The 13,021-nt window shown below is 45.1% G+C and overlaps 1 protein-coding gene across 3 annotated transcripts in view; it reads right to left on the bottom strand.

Annotated features, from left to right (window-relative positions):
• RAP1GAP2 (RAP1 GTPase activating protein 2) overlaps positions 1–13,021 on the bottom strand; it is a 207,442-nt gene that overhangs the window by 49,765 nt on the left and 144,656 nt on the right. For all 3 annotated transcript variants that reach the window (XM_077836315.1, XM_077836316.1, XM_077836317.1), the window contains exon 4: positions 1,719–1,754. In XM_077836315.1, coding sequence (XP_077692441.1) covers positions 1,719–1,754 — 36 coding nt within the window. The remainder of the gene's footprint in view (positions 1–1,718; positions 1,755–13,021) is intronic.

The following is a 13,021-nucleotide window of genomic DNA, read 5'->3' as shown; positions in this document are numbered from 1 at the left end:
CCAGCCAGGTTATCCTAGGCTCCCCACCATGTTTTTTTCCTTGCCCTGCTAATACGTGTGAAAATTATAAACGGCCTTGTCCACACAGGGATTTTACCATGTTAGTTTCCATGTGCCAGCTGACATCTTGTAACAACTAGAGCGGAGTGAAATTTGTTGGCAAAAAACATAGATTCAGCGACACCACAATGTTTTATGAATTCATGTCAGTTTTGCCACACCGTTTTGGTCAAAAAACACCGAAAATAAATTCTGGGGGAAAAAATCAAAACATTTTGCGCCAACATTTTGTAAACAAAATGCGGCATTTTTTAAATAAAATTCAAGGAATTTTGAAACAAAAAGTCACTTTGAACTGAAAAATGGAAACACTCCAAAAGTAGTTAAGAATGCTTGAAATCCAACCGAAACTTTTCATTTTGGGTCAAACAAAAAGTTTCCTTTGACCAAAACCAACTATATTGTTACTTTTCAATTCACTGAATTTTATTTTAAAAAAAATGTTAGTTTGGGTTCAAACCAAAACTTTCCCCGCCCCCAGTTTTTTTTAGAATGGCCAGCGATCCCTCAAATCCGTTATTTGCACAGTCTACCACACACATACCGTCTAGGGCTACGTCTCCACACTACGAGCTAAGGGTGTGGTTCCCCAGCTCCTGTACATATCCTCAAGCCAGCGTGAGTACAAATAGCAGGGTAGCCAGGGCACTACAGGTAGCAACAGCAGAGGAGAGTACAAACCATGTGAGCACAAACTCACCTGACACCAGCGGTGTGTGCATGGCTCAGCTGTGCTTCTGCTGCCAAGACTTGTGCTACTATGGCTTCACTGCTATTTATGTTTCTCCCTAGCTCGGTGAAAGCTAGCAGGAGCATGTGTACACAAGCCGGGAATCACACCCTTAGTTCATAGCGTAGCCATGGCCTACAAGGCAAATTAGGAAAATGTCATGCCAAGTGCGGTAAAATGGATCAAGTCACTTTGTTTACTTTGCATTATACAGCCAACCACAGATTGCTGCTGTTAAATGCGACCTAAACACCAAGACACTGCAAAATACAACGCCAAGTGCTATGGCCCCAATTCATCCAGGCACTTTACATTTGATCACCAGGGAGTCTACTCATATACTTGAAGCCACGTATGTGTTTTAAAGGACCTCGGTTTTACTGAATCAGGGCAGTGTTGCCCAGCAGTGTCCCAGCAAAACATATTCCTTATGTTGTCTGACTGCTCAAACTGTGCGGCGACAGGCATATTGATTCCAAATCTTATGCACCTGAAAATAATTGGCTTACATTTCAGGTCATGTGTGTCGGTGTGTGCTGAAACGCTAGAAAGACTAAAAGCTGGGGAGGTGCTTTCAAAGAATCTTCCAGCAACAACGTGGGTTGATCTCAAAAGGACTAAGATCTACTGCTGTTCACCAAGACCCTTCTGGGAAGTTATACAATTTCATCTGATTTTTTATATTCAGATTTAGTACCCAAGCATCCTCTCTGATCAGTTTAGACTGGGACAATATTATTTTTAATGACACAGTGCTGTGGACTATATTTGTGTATTGTAAGATCACCCTGCCACGTTAAAGTCACATACTGCTTTGGGAACTTGCTATCCACACAGTATCTGTTTATTGTCATTCTGTACAGTTTTCCAAAGGAGAAATAATGCGTCAATGGGGGGTGCTGTGTACCACATCTGTCATGCTACTCACCTGCATTTTTTCCAGCATTTCAAAGAACTCTGCAGACTGAAAAACAAACAAAAGATAAATCACTTGCCTGTCTGGAATAGAAATGAGGTCAACTTGCGCAATTCAGATCTGTTTATGGATTTCAAATATCCCTCCAACTTTCAATCTGGGGTTCTGGTTCTGACCCATCTCCAGGTTCACCAGGGCCAAAGAGGAGAAAAGTGATTCACTGAGGTTTTTATAAAGAGAAATTAATTTACATCAGAGATTAATGTTAGATCTTTTCTTTTACAAGTGTGACAATAAAAAAATTAATATGCTCGTAAAAATTAAGTAACTGGAGTAAATGGCTACTGTTAGTGATGGTAAGCGGTGAAATCTTCATATCTACATAGTAATATCAATGATAGTTTGCATTCTGTAATGCCTACAATCTGAGGATCTCAAGGCATTTTATAGGACCACAGAATGATAGAAATGGCTGGCTGGAAGGGACCTCAAGAAGTCATCAAGTCCAGTGGTCTGTATTGAGGCAGGGCCATGTAAACCAAGTTTGCCAACATCGATAATTAAATTTTACAACAGAGCTGGAAGGCAGTATTTTCATCATAGAAAACTAGAGCAAAGAGAGTTGAAGTGACTTGCCCAAAGTCACCCAGTAAGTCAGTAGCAGAGCCAGGGGTTAAATCTCCGAAGTCCTGACTCCCAGCCCTGTGCTTTAGCCAAAATTAAAACAACATTCCCCCTCTCGCAACATTAGCACCAGTGGCTTTATATCCTCTATGGATGGTGGCCGCTGGACAGAAATATGGTCAGTTTTAGCAGCATCATTACTGTGCTTCATACTGTCTCATAAAGTAACCAGAGGGCAATAAAATTGCGCACACACACACACTTAAGCAGATCTGACTTTCCATCTGGTAATGGATCAGTGGTTCACACCCCCCCTTGTCAGAGGACAGGCCAAAGCGACACATAACTTAGCAGGTAATTATGTCTCTGTACAGTGTACAAAGAGCTGCCGTAGGGTGAAAGGGGAGATTTTTCTCCCTCAGGTTCAGTCTCACGCACTCACCTTTCTGATGGGATTCTGTGTGAACCTCTTGAATAAAGTAGGTCTCTTCCTCCCTCCCCCTGCTCAGCATAAGCTATTCCCATAACCCACAGAACTAATCAGCTGATTGCTTGGGAGAAAGATTTGATAAAACAGCTGTTATCCAGCCGAGATACATGCTGTGATGATTTCACAGCATCAGCACTTGCCATACATTTGCATTGCATTCTGTCTAGAAACACTCAACCTGGTATTTTAATCTTCTTCAGTGGAAACAGGAACTATGTTGGATTACAACTTCACGTACTGGGGCATAGAGACCCAATTCGGCTAGTTAACACTCACTCCCTGAGCAGAGACTCAACTGCTGGTATGAACCGTCATGGCTAAAATGGCCAAGGAGCCCAGCTATGAGACCCCCAGTCAACATGAATGACTGTATCCCAAGTGACTATCAGAGGACTGAGCACCAGGGAGTCTGCGGGTTGGACTGATCAAAGCTAGAGAAAACCTGGCAGTAAGAATCCTTTGAGATTTTCTTTGGTTAACCCCAGTTGCAGAAAAGTCCTTTTTCCTTCCAAGCATGTGGCTTGAGACCAAAGCACGGGGCATGTTGGTCCTTTACCCAGCCATAGCCTCTCTCAACCTGTCAGACCCACTGCAGTTCCCTCAGAAGAGTGCTCAGACGTGATAGAGATGAGCACAAGATAGGTAGGCAGGTAGACAGACCACCAGAGAGAGAAATTTTGAGCACTCCCTGTTTCAATGAAGTGGTACCTTGCGTACCGTTTATCTGATACATGTCAACGACACCAGCCAAATCAATTTGAGCTTGGATGTATTCAGCTGCAAGATTGATTCCAAGGAGCTTCCCTAAGGCCAAGTTACTCTCTTATACGTACATTATTTATTCCCTTCAATATCATTAAATACATGAGATTAGCAGTAGGTGGTTAAATGCATCTGTGACGGGTTGCCCCCCCCCCACGCGTACACACACTCCATGGTGCCACCTGATGTACTGGGGTCCCACTGAGCCCATCCGCTCCACCAGCCTAGGCTTCCTCACCCTGTCATGCTGTACCAAGCCCTGAAGCCTCTTCTAGCACAGTGGTTCTCAGCCAGGGGTCTGGGGGCCCACTGGGGGCCCACGAGCAGGTTTCAGGGGGTCCGCCAAAATAAGCCAGAGACCAAGGCCAGCGTTAGACTCACTGGGACCTGGGGCTGAAGCTGAAGCCCATGCCCCCACCACCCTGGGCTGAAGCTGAAGCCTGAGCAACTTAGCTTTGCGGAGCCCCCCGCAGCACGGGACCCCAGGCAATCGCCCTGCTTGCTACCCCATAATGCTAGCCCTGGCTTTGAATCTACTGGATGTGCAGGAAAAGAGTTGCTGCGGCACAGGCGGGCTGTGGAGTTTTTATAGCATGTGGGGGGGGGGGGCGCACAAAGAAAAAAGGTTGAGAGCCCCTCCTGTAACACACACACAGGTATGGACACACCCAGCTGCAGAGAGACACGGACACTGAAATCAGCTCTGCATGGGAAGAATCAGTTAGGGGATTGCCGAGCACTCAAGTGCACACCCCTCATGGGGTGCAAACCTAAAATTGTATGGTCTTGCACAGCACAGAGAGCTATACAGTGTAAGCTCATGAAAAATCGCTCCCTCCCTCAGTGTGGAGGAAGATATGCACAGCTTGTTGCCTCCCCGCTTATGAATTGCACAAACTGGTTTAAAGAAAACATAAACAAGTTTATTAACTACAAAGGATAGATTTTAAGTGATTTTAAGGGATAGCAAACAGATCAAAGTAGATTACTAAGCAAATAAAGCGAAGATGCAAACTAAGCTTAATACACTAAAGAAACTGGCTGCAAGTAATAATTTCTCACCCAAAATGTTGTTTTAAGCAGGTTGCAGAGCTTCTTAAAGACGAACTGCTCTTGCTTGCAGCTTAGAACTCCAGATATTCCTTTCACAGGCCAGACACCTTCTAGCCTGGGTCCAGTCCTTTCTTCCCCAGATCAGTCTGAGGTATTTTCAGTAGTCATTTTGGGCGGGGATTCAGTGAGGAACCAACCCTGATTAACTCACTTCCCTGCCTTACATAGGAGTTACATACGGCTGGAATCCTTTGTTTCCCAGTTTGATCCCCGCCCCCTTTGTGGAAAAATACTAGCAGCCCAAGATGGAGTCTAATACCAGGTGACATGATCACATGACCCTGTAGTGTCAAAGCAGCCATAAATCCTCAGGAAGACTTCACAGGAAGGTGGCAGATTAGCATCTTCAAAGTCTTATTGTTCTCGCTAATGGTGCATTAACTAACTAGCCAGACTGATTGAACTTTGTCTGGTGGGCGTTCCCCAGGTGCAAACACTTTTGTAATTGATACATAGTCCATATTCCTAACTTTAGATACAGAAATGATATATGCATACAAATAGAATAATCATATCTTTCCAATGATATCTCACAAGACCATCTTGCATAATTATGCCATAGATATGCATATTCATATCATAACAATATCTCTATGAAAAATATGGGGTGTAAGTGTCACAGCATCAAATACCCCGTCCTGCCTACTCTTTCTTCCTTGTTTATTGCGAGAAGGCCACTTCCCTTTAGCTTCCTCCTGCACTTTGTTTCACCCTATTACGGTCACTCTTGAAATAAAAACACTGAAAGTACTGTACTTGGCTCCCACAGAAAATGCCAGAACAAGGGTCAAAATAAGGCTGAAGGTTGCGAACTTACCCACCCTTATGGCAAAGTGAATATAGTGAACATGACCAATCCATTAGCAGGTGAATAACAATCAGTTGGAATAGCAGCCACTTTAGCATGACTCAGAGTTTGCTTTTCATTTGTGCAATATAATATTTCAAATGATGATCACCCCTTGTTCAACTAAACTATAAAGTCATTTGTTGTCTCAGTTACCTGCCCCAATTTATGTTCAGTTTTACTATGGCTCTTAAGCTATTTTTTCTTATAACACTACCAGTATTGCCAACCTAGTGTTCAAAAATCATGACATTGGCTTAAAAATCACGAGATTGTAAAAATAATGTTTCGGCTTCTTTTGATTTGCTTTCTGGGTTTTGTGCATTTAGGGTTCACATTTTCAAGTGTTTCTCCACAACCAAGGGAGATAGAAACTGACTTACAAACAAAAACACGGAGCTGAGATTCTCACATGATCACACAGAGGCTGGGGCTTTAAGAAAAAACATGAAACTTTACAGGAATTGGCACACTGTAAGCCAAAGAAAAGGACAATATGCCGGCACGTCACTGGTGTTTGCGAAGTGGCCATTTGTGCTCAGAAATCAGGCAGAAAAACAGCTGGCTAGCTACTCAGTTTGTGCATATAAACCTGAGTGTATGAAATTTGCACATAACATTTTCAAACTGGGCTCACAAGACTTTACCTTGTAGGAGGTAATCTTTAAACAACGATAAATGAAAGGAAACAAAGCCAATTAAAATCCATAATAACCACCAAGATTGGTATACAGACTTAGAAACTACAAATGAAGACCGTTTCAAATAGAACACCTACAAGCCATTACCTTGCAAGATACAAGTCCAGGATTCTGCATTTCGCTGGCTACAGCTGAGGACAACCCTGACACCTTGAGCAATGCAAGGTCTGTTGTGAACGCGGCTCCCTGCGGTGGTTTAGCTGGCTTGGTTTTATGGATAATGGCCTGCTTGGCAAATGATCTAGAGAGACCAATGAGTTAGGGACTTTTAATCAAAGTCCCACAAGGCCTCTCACAAAAAGGACTCAACATCAAGCGCTTCACAGCCCCGATCCTACAACTGAAAGTGTGCGGGCAAGCTGTTCCGCCTTCCCAGAGGCCCATTTACTTCTTCGGGGCTGCGTGTGCGCATAGCCGTCTGTCCAGGCACTGAAGTCACCATTTGTTAAAGTTACCCATTTTTCACTCTGACTTTATGGTCCAGATAATCACTCCAGCTGTCGCAAGGGAAAACCAGAGGCAAACCCCCCTCCCTTCACACACTCTGGTGCCCAGATCCGGGCAGCAAGTGTGTCTTTGTATATGTTTGGAAAGTGCCTAGCACACAGCAGGTGCTGCTGGAGTATAGAGACACAAATAATGACAGTGATTCACTTCACCTTTAAACTAAAGGGGCAATACCAAAATAGTTCCTTGGTTTTATCCACTTTTTTTTTTAAACTATCTTATCACTTAAAAGAAGCTCCTTTTCCATATATATTACGATATGTATTAACCCACTCACAGAATAGAGTTAGTGGCTCCAAAGGTACATCATGCTGGGAAAACGGGACAGAGAGGGGCTGAGGCCACTACACGCTGGCTGGTGGAAGTCTCCGAGGTGGCGGATGGATTTCACCTCTAAATCTTACCTCTGCTTTTCATCTGCACCACCCTGGGTTACTTTGGCCCTCCACTTCTGTCACACACAAATCAGTTTGACTTGGGTCAGCAAGTCCTAGGACCCTGCTCGGTGGGGAAGGTCAGTCAGAGCCCGAGTCCTATTGAGACTCGGTCCAAGCCCTGTCATTTTGCAGGATGGACGCAGCTCAAGCCACAGACCTGAGTCAGAAGATCTGCTGTGTGCAGTACGGATGCCTTAGCACGGCTGTGAGAACCCAATCCAGCAGTTGTAAGCCCAGGTTTACTATGCAGTGTGAACACTCAAGCATGGGTTTGGAAACACTGAGTCCACCAGCGCAGGTCCATGGTTTACAATGCAGTGTAGATATACCCTATGCAGCCCGAGTGAATTTGCCCCACATGGGACAAGGACCACATGCTCAATGCACCCTTCATATTTGCAAGTGCCTCCCCATTTGCCTATCAGCTGTCACTTTTGCCTGTGAGGATTGCACACAGGGACAATCCCCTGATCTGCAAGAGCACTGGTTGAGAAATTTGCCCCGAAAGCCTAAATGAGACAGACTTCGTAACAAAATATAAAGGCCCCTTCAGCCACAGCCCAATCCAGGCAAATACAGACATAAGCTATTAGAGACATTAGTGGCAAGATTCCAGCAAGCCAGCCAAGCTAAACTAGATTAATGCATCACTTTGTGAATTTTCAGTCATTTGTCATTTCAGATCTTTTGATCAAACAATCCCACGGTAATTCAATCGAATGGTCAGTTACCCCCAACCCACCCCCACAGAGACCTATCCATCCCTTGTCTAAAAACAGAGACAGGCTACTCATCTCCCAAAACATGTTTGTAAAATATTGGGACGCTCCCATTAAACAAACATGTGGCTTTTCCAGAATCAAGCAGAGGAGGAAGCATGTCACTAAAGCAGCTTCTCTCTTACCCCACAGTCTTCTTCATGCCTTTGTTTGCTCACAATGGACAGTAGCCAGAAAACAGCTTGAGCTCAGGAAGCCTGTTACAAGAGGTGTGGGCTAATGGCTGAGAGAAGGCAGGGGCACTGAGAAGATGCTATAGGTCAAAGGAGGATAATGTGCACGATGGGATTAGCAGCCATGATTCTGCACGCTGCTCATTAATGGCTCGAAGAGGTCCCCTAAGACTGAGGAGCACCATGTTGGAGAGAATGGCACTTAAGGCAGCTTTTCAGCAGACTTTGCAGTAAATATCCAGATTTCCAACAATAAAATACAAGAGTTTTTGTCTAAAAAGGAAAAACCAGAGAGAGGAAAAGAAAACAAACAAATTTTGTACGATCCTTTAGAGAAAACATATTTGCCATAGGACAATTTTCACTATAATAGTAGCCCAAGGGTTGCTCTAATTTACTCCAGGCTGCAAAGGTAACGAGCAGCTATTAGCACAGCCAAGGAATGGAACAACTTCGGGGCAAACCCAGCCTTGCCTATTTTTACAGTGCTGCATTGTCAGAGTGGCAAAAGAGTCCCCTGAAGCCAGGTTATCAAAGAGTCCAATGTCCACAATTGGTGAATGTTGGGTGTTGAGCACTTCTGAAAGTCTGGCTCCTACGGTGGGTGCTTTTGAGAGTCTGGTCCTACATCACCTCTGTATCAATGGAAGTGGCACGACCCAACCTGAGCCAGTTAGAACAGATTTAGGGCCAGAATACACTGGCAGTGTAGTACAAAGCAGTCAATGCCATGTTGCAAGATCTGACCCCCACTCTTTAAAGTGGTGCTCTAGCAGAGTATACATTTTTTTAAGAAAGTATTTATCTAAAAAAAATTCAAGTGGACAGTATGCCTGTAGCTCTTAGAGGTCTCTGCATCCTTAAGCCTGATCATATTATAGCACAAATAAAATCTTCCCATCTTCGATGTTATAGTTAAAACAAATGTACTTTTGTGATTCTTATCAGCATGTAACGCTGTCCGCTGTAGCTTCAACTTTAGCAGCTCAGGAAGTCTATACTTCCCCAATTCTTGTGCAACTGGTGTTCCAGAACTGAAGTTACCGTATGCCCCTCTCAAAACCTACTGAAAGTAAAATGCCACAGTGGAAACTAATCTCCATTATTAGCACAGACACGCCAAACTGGTCTAGTAACTTGTACTAGTAATGGGTTTATAAATGCAAAATGCACAAAATGAAAATCTTTTAATCCATAGCTCGCTCTCTTTCACTTGTAAATCAAAACTCTCCCACTGTTAAACACCGTTCAAGCTAAACTCCAATACCACAGAAAGGTAAAGAATGCAGAGAGTTAATTTTTACATTTTATTAGGAAAACACAGGTATTCTTTTTTCTCTGCATTAGACGATCTGCGGACTGTTTATAGCCATATCAGCTACCGCTCACTATTTATTTAACTCCCATGTTACACAAACAGGTAAGGTTTTAGTCAACGTGTACCATGGATTCTGAACGATTTAATGAAGAAGAAAAATGTAATTAGCAAATGCCCAGTTTGAAACTCTCCTTGTAAATGACACCCAGAAGGGGTGCGACATGCTGGAAAACGGCAGCTAATAATCCCACATGGTATGCACTGGGGCATACATCTCCCCCTTTTCAGTGCAACACTTACCAAAAAGTTCCTTAAGAAATCCATCATCTTCTCAACATTCCTCTCCTTGCAACAGCCAGGGAAAACTCTACACACTGAAAGCTGCTGCTGCTGAACTTCCTTATTGTGATCAAATAAGGAGCTCCTGAAGTTGATGCCAGCCTGTTCATCCATGCAGAACTCTCTCAAATCCGTCCCCTCCCTTTGTTAATGTTTCTCCGAGTCAGAGACATGATGGGACTGTTGTTTTATGTGTTAAAGGGTGGGTCAACTCAGAAGGCAATGTGCCCGAAACAGGTTGTACAGGAAGCATGCTATAGGATTTAAAAAGAAAGAATTCTTTGCCTCAAACTCACATCTTGGAATGGATTCAAAGTCCTTCTTTGATGTGACACTCGCACCCACTTACAAGGCAACCTGTAAACTGCAGGTAGATTTGACACTTAAAGAGCGGAGTAGCATTTTAGTAGAGCCACACATTGAAGTGATCGGGGGAGGGGAAAATCCCAGGATTATGAGGAGGGGGGAATAACCAGGGGACGTGCAGAGCTGGTTGGCCACATTCTGATCTCACTGGCATACTTCAATGGAGGTAACTCTGCATTTACACCAGTGTAACTGAGAGCAGGATCTGGGCCTTGGCGTGGCTGAGTTCATGCATGACAGCTAACATACAGCAGTAACAATTAAAAACGTTCCCATTTACTTTGCAACTTCCATATGAGAACAGTATCCATCTCCCAGTTGGGAGTTGCAGGGCAATGTTGTTAGACACATTTCACAGGTGGGTAAAGTAAGGCACAGCAAAGCGATATAACTTGGTCAGTCTATCGCTCTGCCTCAAGGGTCACCATGACACCCATCACCATAGTATCTAAGTGCTTCCCATTTAAATTAAATCTGCATAGCAAAGACCATCATGGAGTTTTCTCCTCATCTGTAATCATGGTGATGATGGACAGCATCATCAGTCTCATACTGCGAGTAAAGTGGTACAGGCAGGAATGAAGCCCCAGGGTCCCCTGGCCCCATATTCCCAGCACTAAACTTTGGACAATACCACTTCATGTGCTGTAGTGGGACAATGCGGGCACCATTTCAATGGATCCACAGGACAGACTCTATGCCGGGTCTCTAAGACAGTAGCGCCAATGCTGGAAAGGTTTAATTAGCTGGGGAGGAAAGAACATCATCCTTAGCACTTAGCAATCACAAACTGTCCACCCTTGTAATTCCTGGGAAAAGAAACTGAAGTGAAGGAGGAGATCAGAGCTAGAAGGCATGTAGAGAATCTGACAAATATAATTGCTCTGAATGAGTTAACTGCTACAGCTGTTTCTTTGCTGGCAGCGCACAGTGTATGTTGAATAGCAAATGAGCGGGGAACCAGATTGTGCTAGGAAAAGTTTTAAAACTCGCCAGAGCCTTCAGCTGGTTTTCACAACTGGAAGGAATGTGAACGGGTGCACCGCTCAGAACAATTTTCAGGAAATCCTATGGTACTTCCACATCCATCTGTCTACAGTGTCCCTATTACCTGGCGTGATCGGGTGCCTGAATGGGCCGCACTGGGAATGCCACACTCAGGACAGACTGCAAGAAATAGGGCAGACAATCCCCTAAACTGGGGTTTACTCTAGAATTAGATTCACCAAGCCAGTAACAAAACCACACTGATTACAGCCAAGCCTAAAATCGTGAGGGTTACTGAAAACCTGATTCCGCACATGTGAGGTTCACCAATCCCAAAGAACTGGACACTTATCCGCAGGTCAATATGAGTCTCAATTGTACCCAATGATCACGCTGATGCCAATCCCGTAGTAACTAAAAACTAAAGATTTCACAGTAAAAGGAAAAAGAAAGAAGAGCGTTACAAATGGTTACAAGATCAATATACATACAACTGATTTCCAGTGTTCATAGTTCAGGATCATAGCAGTGACAGAAAGAACGGCTGGCTTGCAGTGTTCCCTCTAATTTTTCCCACCCATGTGCAGAATGAATTTTGTGATGTGCAGCAAGATGGAGGTGATGATCACCTTCATATCGGTGCACATAAAATTCATGTGGTGGGGGTGGGGCCAAGAGGTTTGGAGTGTGGGAGGGGGCTCAGGGGTGGGGCAGAGGGTTGGGGTGCAGGGGTGTGAGGGCTCTAGATGGGGGTGTGGGCTCTGGATAGGGCTTGGGGTGCAGGAGAGTGCTCCTGGGCTATGGCAGGGAGAGAGGTCTCCCCCCAGCTCTCTCTCCCTGCAGCAGCACCTGGGCTGGTCTGGAAAAGCGCTGAGGCCGCAGGATAGGTGCCTCTCCCCCGACTACCACAGGTCCGGGCCAGGGCTGCATTCATGGAGGGGCTCCCCGGCCATGATAGGTCTGGGCCGGGGCTGGCTTTGGGGGAGGGGTGCCCCCGTGACAGGCCCAGGCTGGGCCACCCCGCCCAGGTTCGGGCTAGGTCTCCCCAGCCGCAGCTGGGTTCGGGCTGGGCCGCCATGGCTGGGTCTAGGTCAGGTTGTTTGGGCCAGGTCTCCATGGCTGGGTCCGGCCCACACCACCCCAGCTGCGGTAGGGACACCCCTGCTACAGCAGGTCCGGGCCGTGGCATAGTTAGGGCCAGGGGGACGATCCGGCTGTGGCAGGTTGGGGTCCGGGCTAGGTTGGGGGAGGGGTGCCCCTTCCCCAGCTGGTCCCTGGGTGGGTTCCCTGAGCACCTGCGCAGCGCTAAATAGGGTTCTGTGAGGCCATGCCACTTACAGGGAACGTAGCTGGCTTGTAAAGGTCTCTCTGGAATCACCCCAGCAGGTCAAAATCCAAAGGCATTCATGTAAAGTCTGTTAAGAGTCTTCCCATGCATTTTCCAGGTTATTCCAAATAGTTATTTGGAAGATCTCCATCCTACGGCTTACACTTTCCCTGTTCAAAGTTTAAGCACCCTAGAGATGCCTGGATCAGGCCTGAGGTTTCTCTTTTATAGCTCGTCCAGCAAGCTGACAAGCCTCCTCACAGAAACTGTTGCAGCAGCGCCTTTCCCCGAGGAAGACCAGGCAGTTCAGGTCGCCTGTGGACCATTGCCTTTTTTTCTAGTTCCTGTGCATACACAGGTAAACTAGTTACACTCATTCACATAAGGCAATTAGTTGGTCCTCCATTATAACATGCATAGTTACGCTGAAGACAATGTAGACAATATTATCAGTTTTCTGCAATATCTTACATCTTTGATTTTAAGATTAACTGGACACAGTCACATATATAATTAAGGCAGTTAAGACATGAAAGGGAATTAGC

Source organism: Eretmochelys imbricata, chromosome 17 (genome assembly GCF_965152235.1).
Source record: "Eretmochelys imbricata isolate rEreImb1 chromosome 17, rEreImb1.hap1, whole genome shotgun sequence".
In the NCBI taxonomy this organism is placed as follows: domain Eukaryota; kingdom Metazoa; phylum Chordata; order Testudines; family Cheloniidae; genus Eretmochelys; species Eretmochelys imbricata.
The sequence above is the reverse complement of the archived record's forward strand: the minus strand, read 5'-3'. Positions and strand labels throughout refer to the sequence as shown.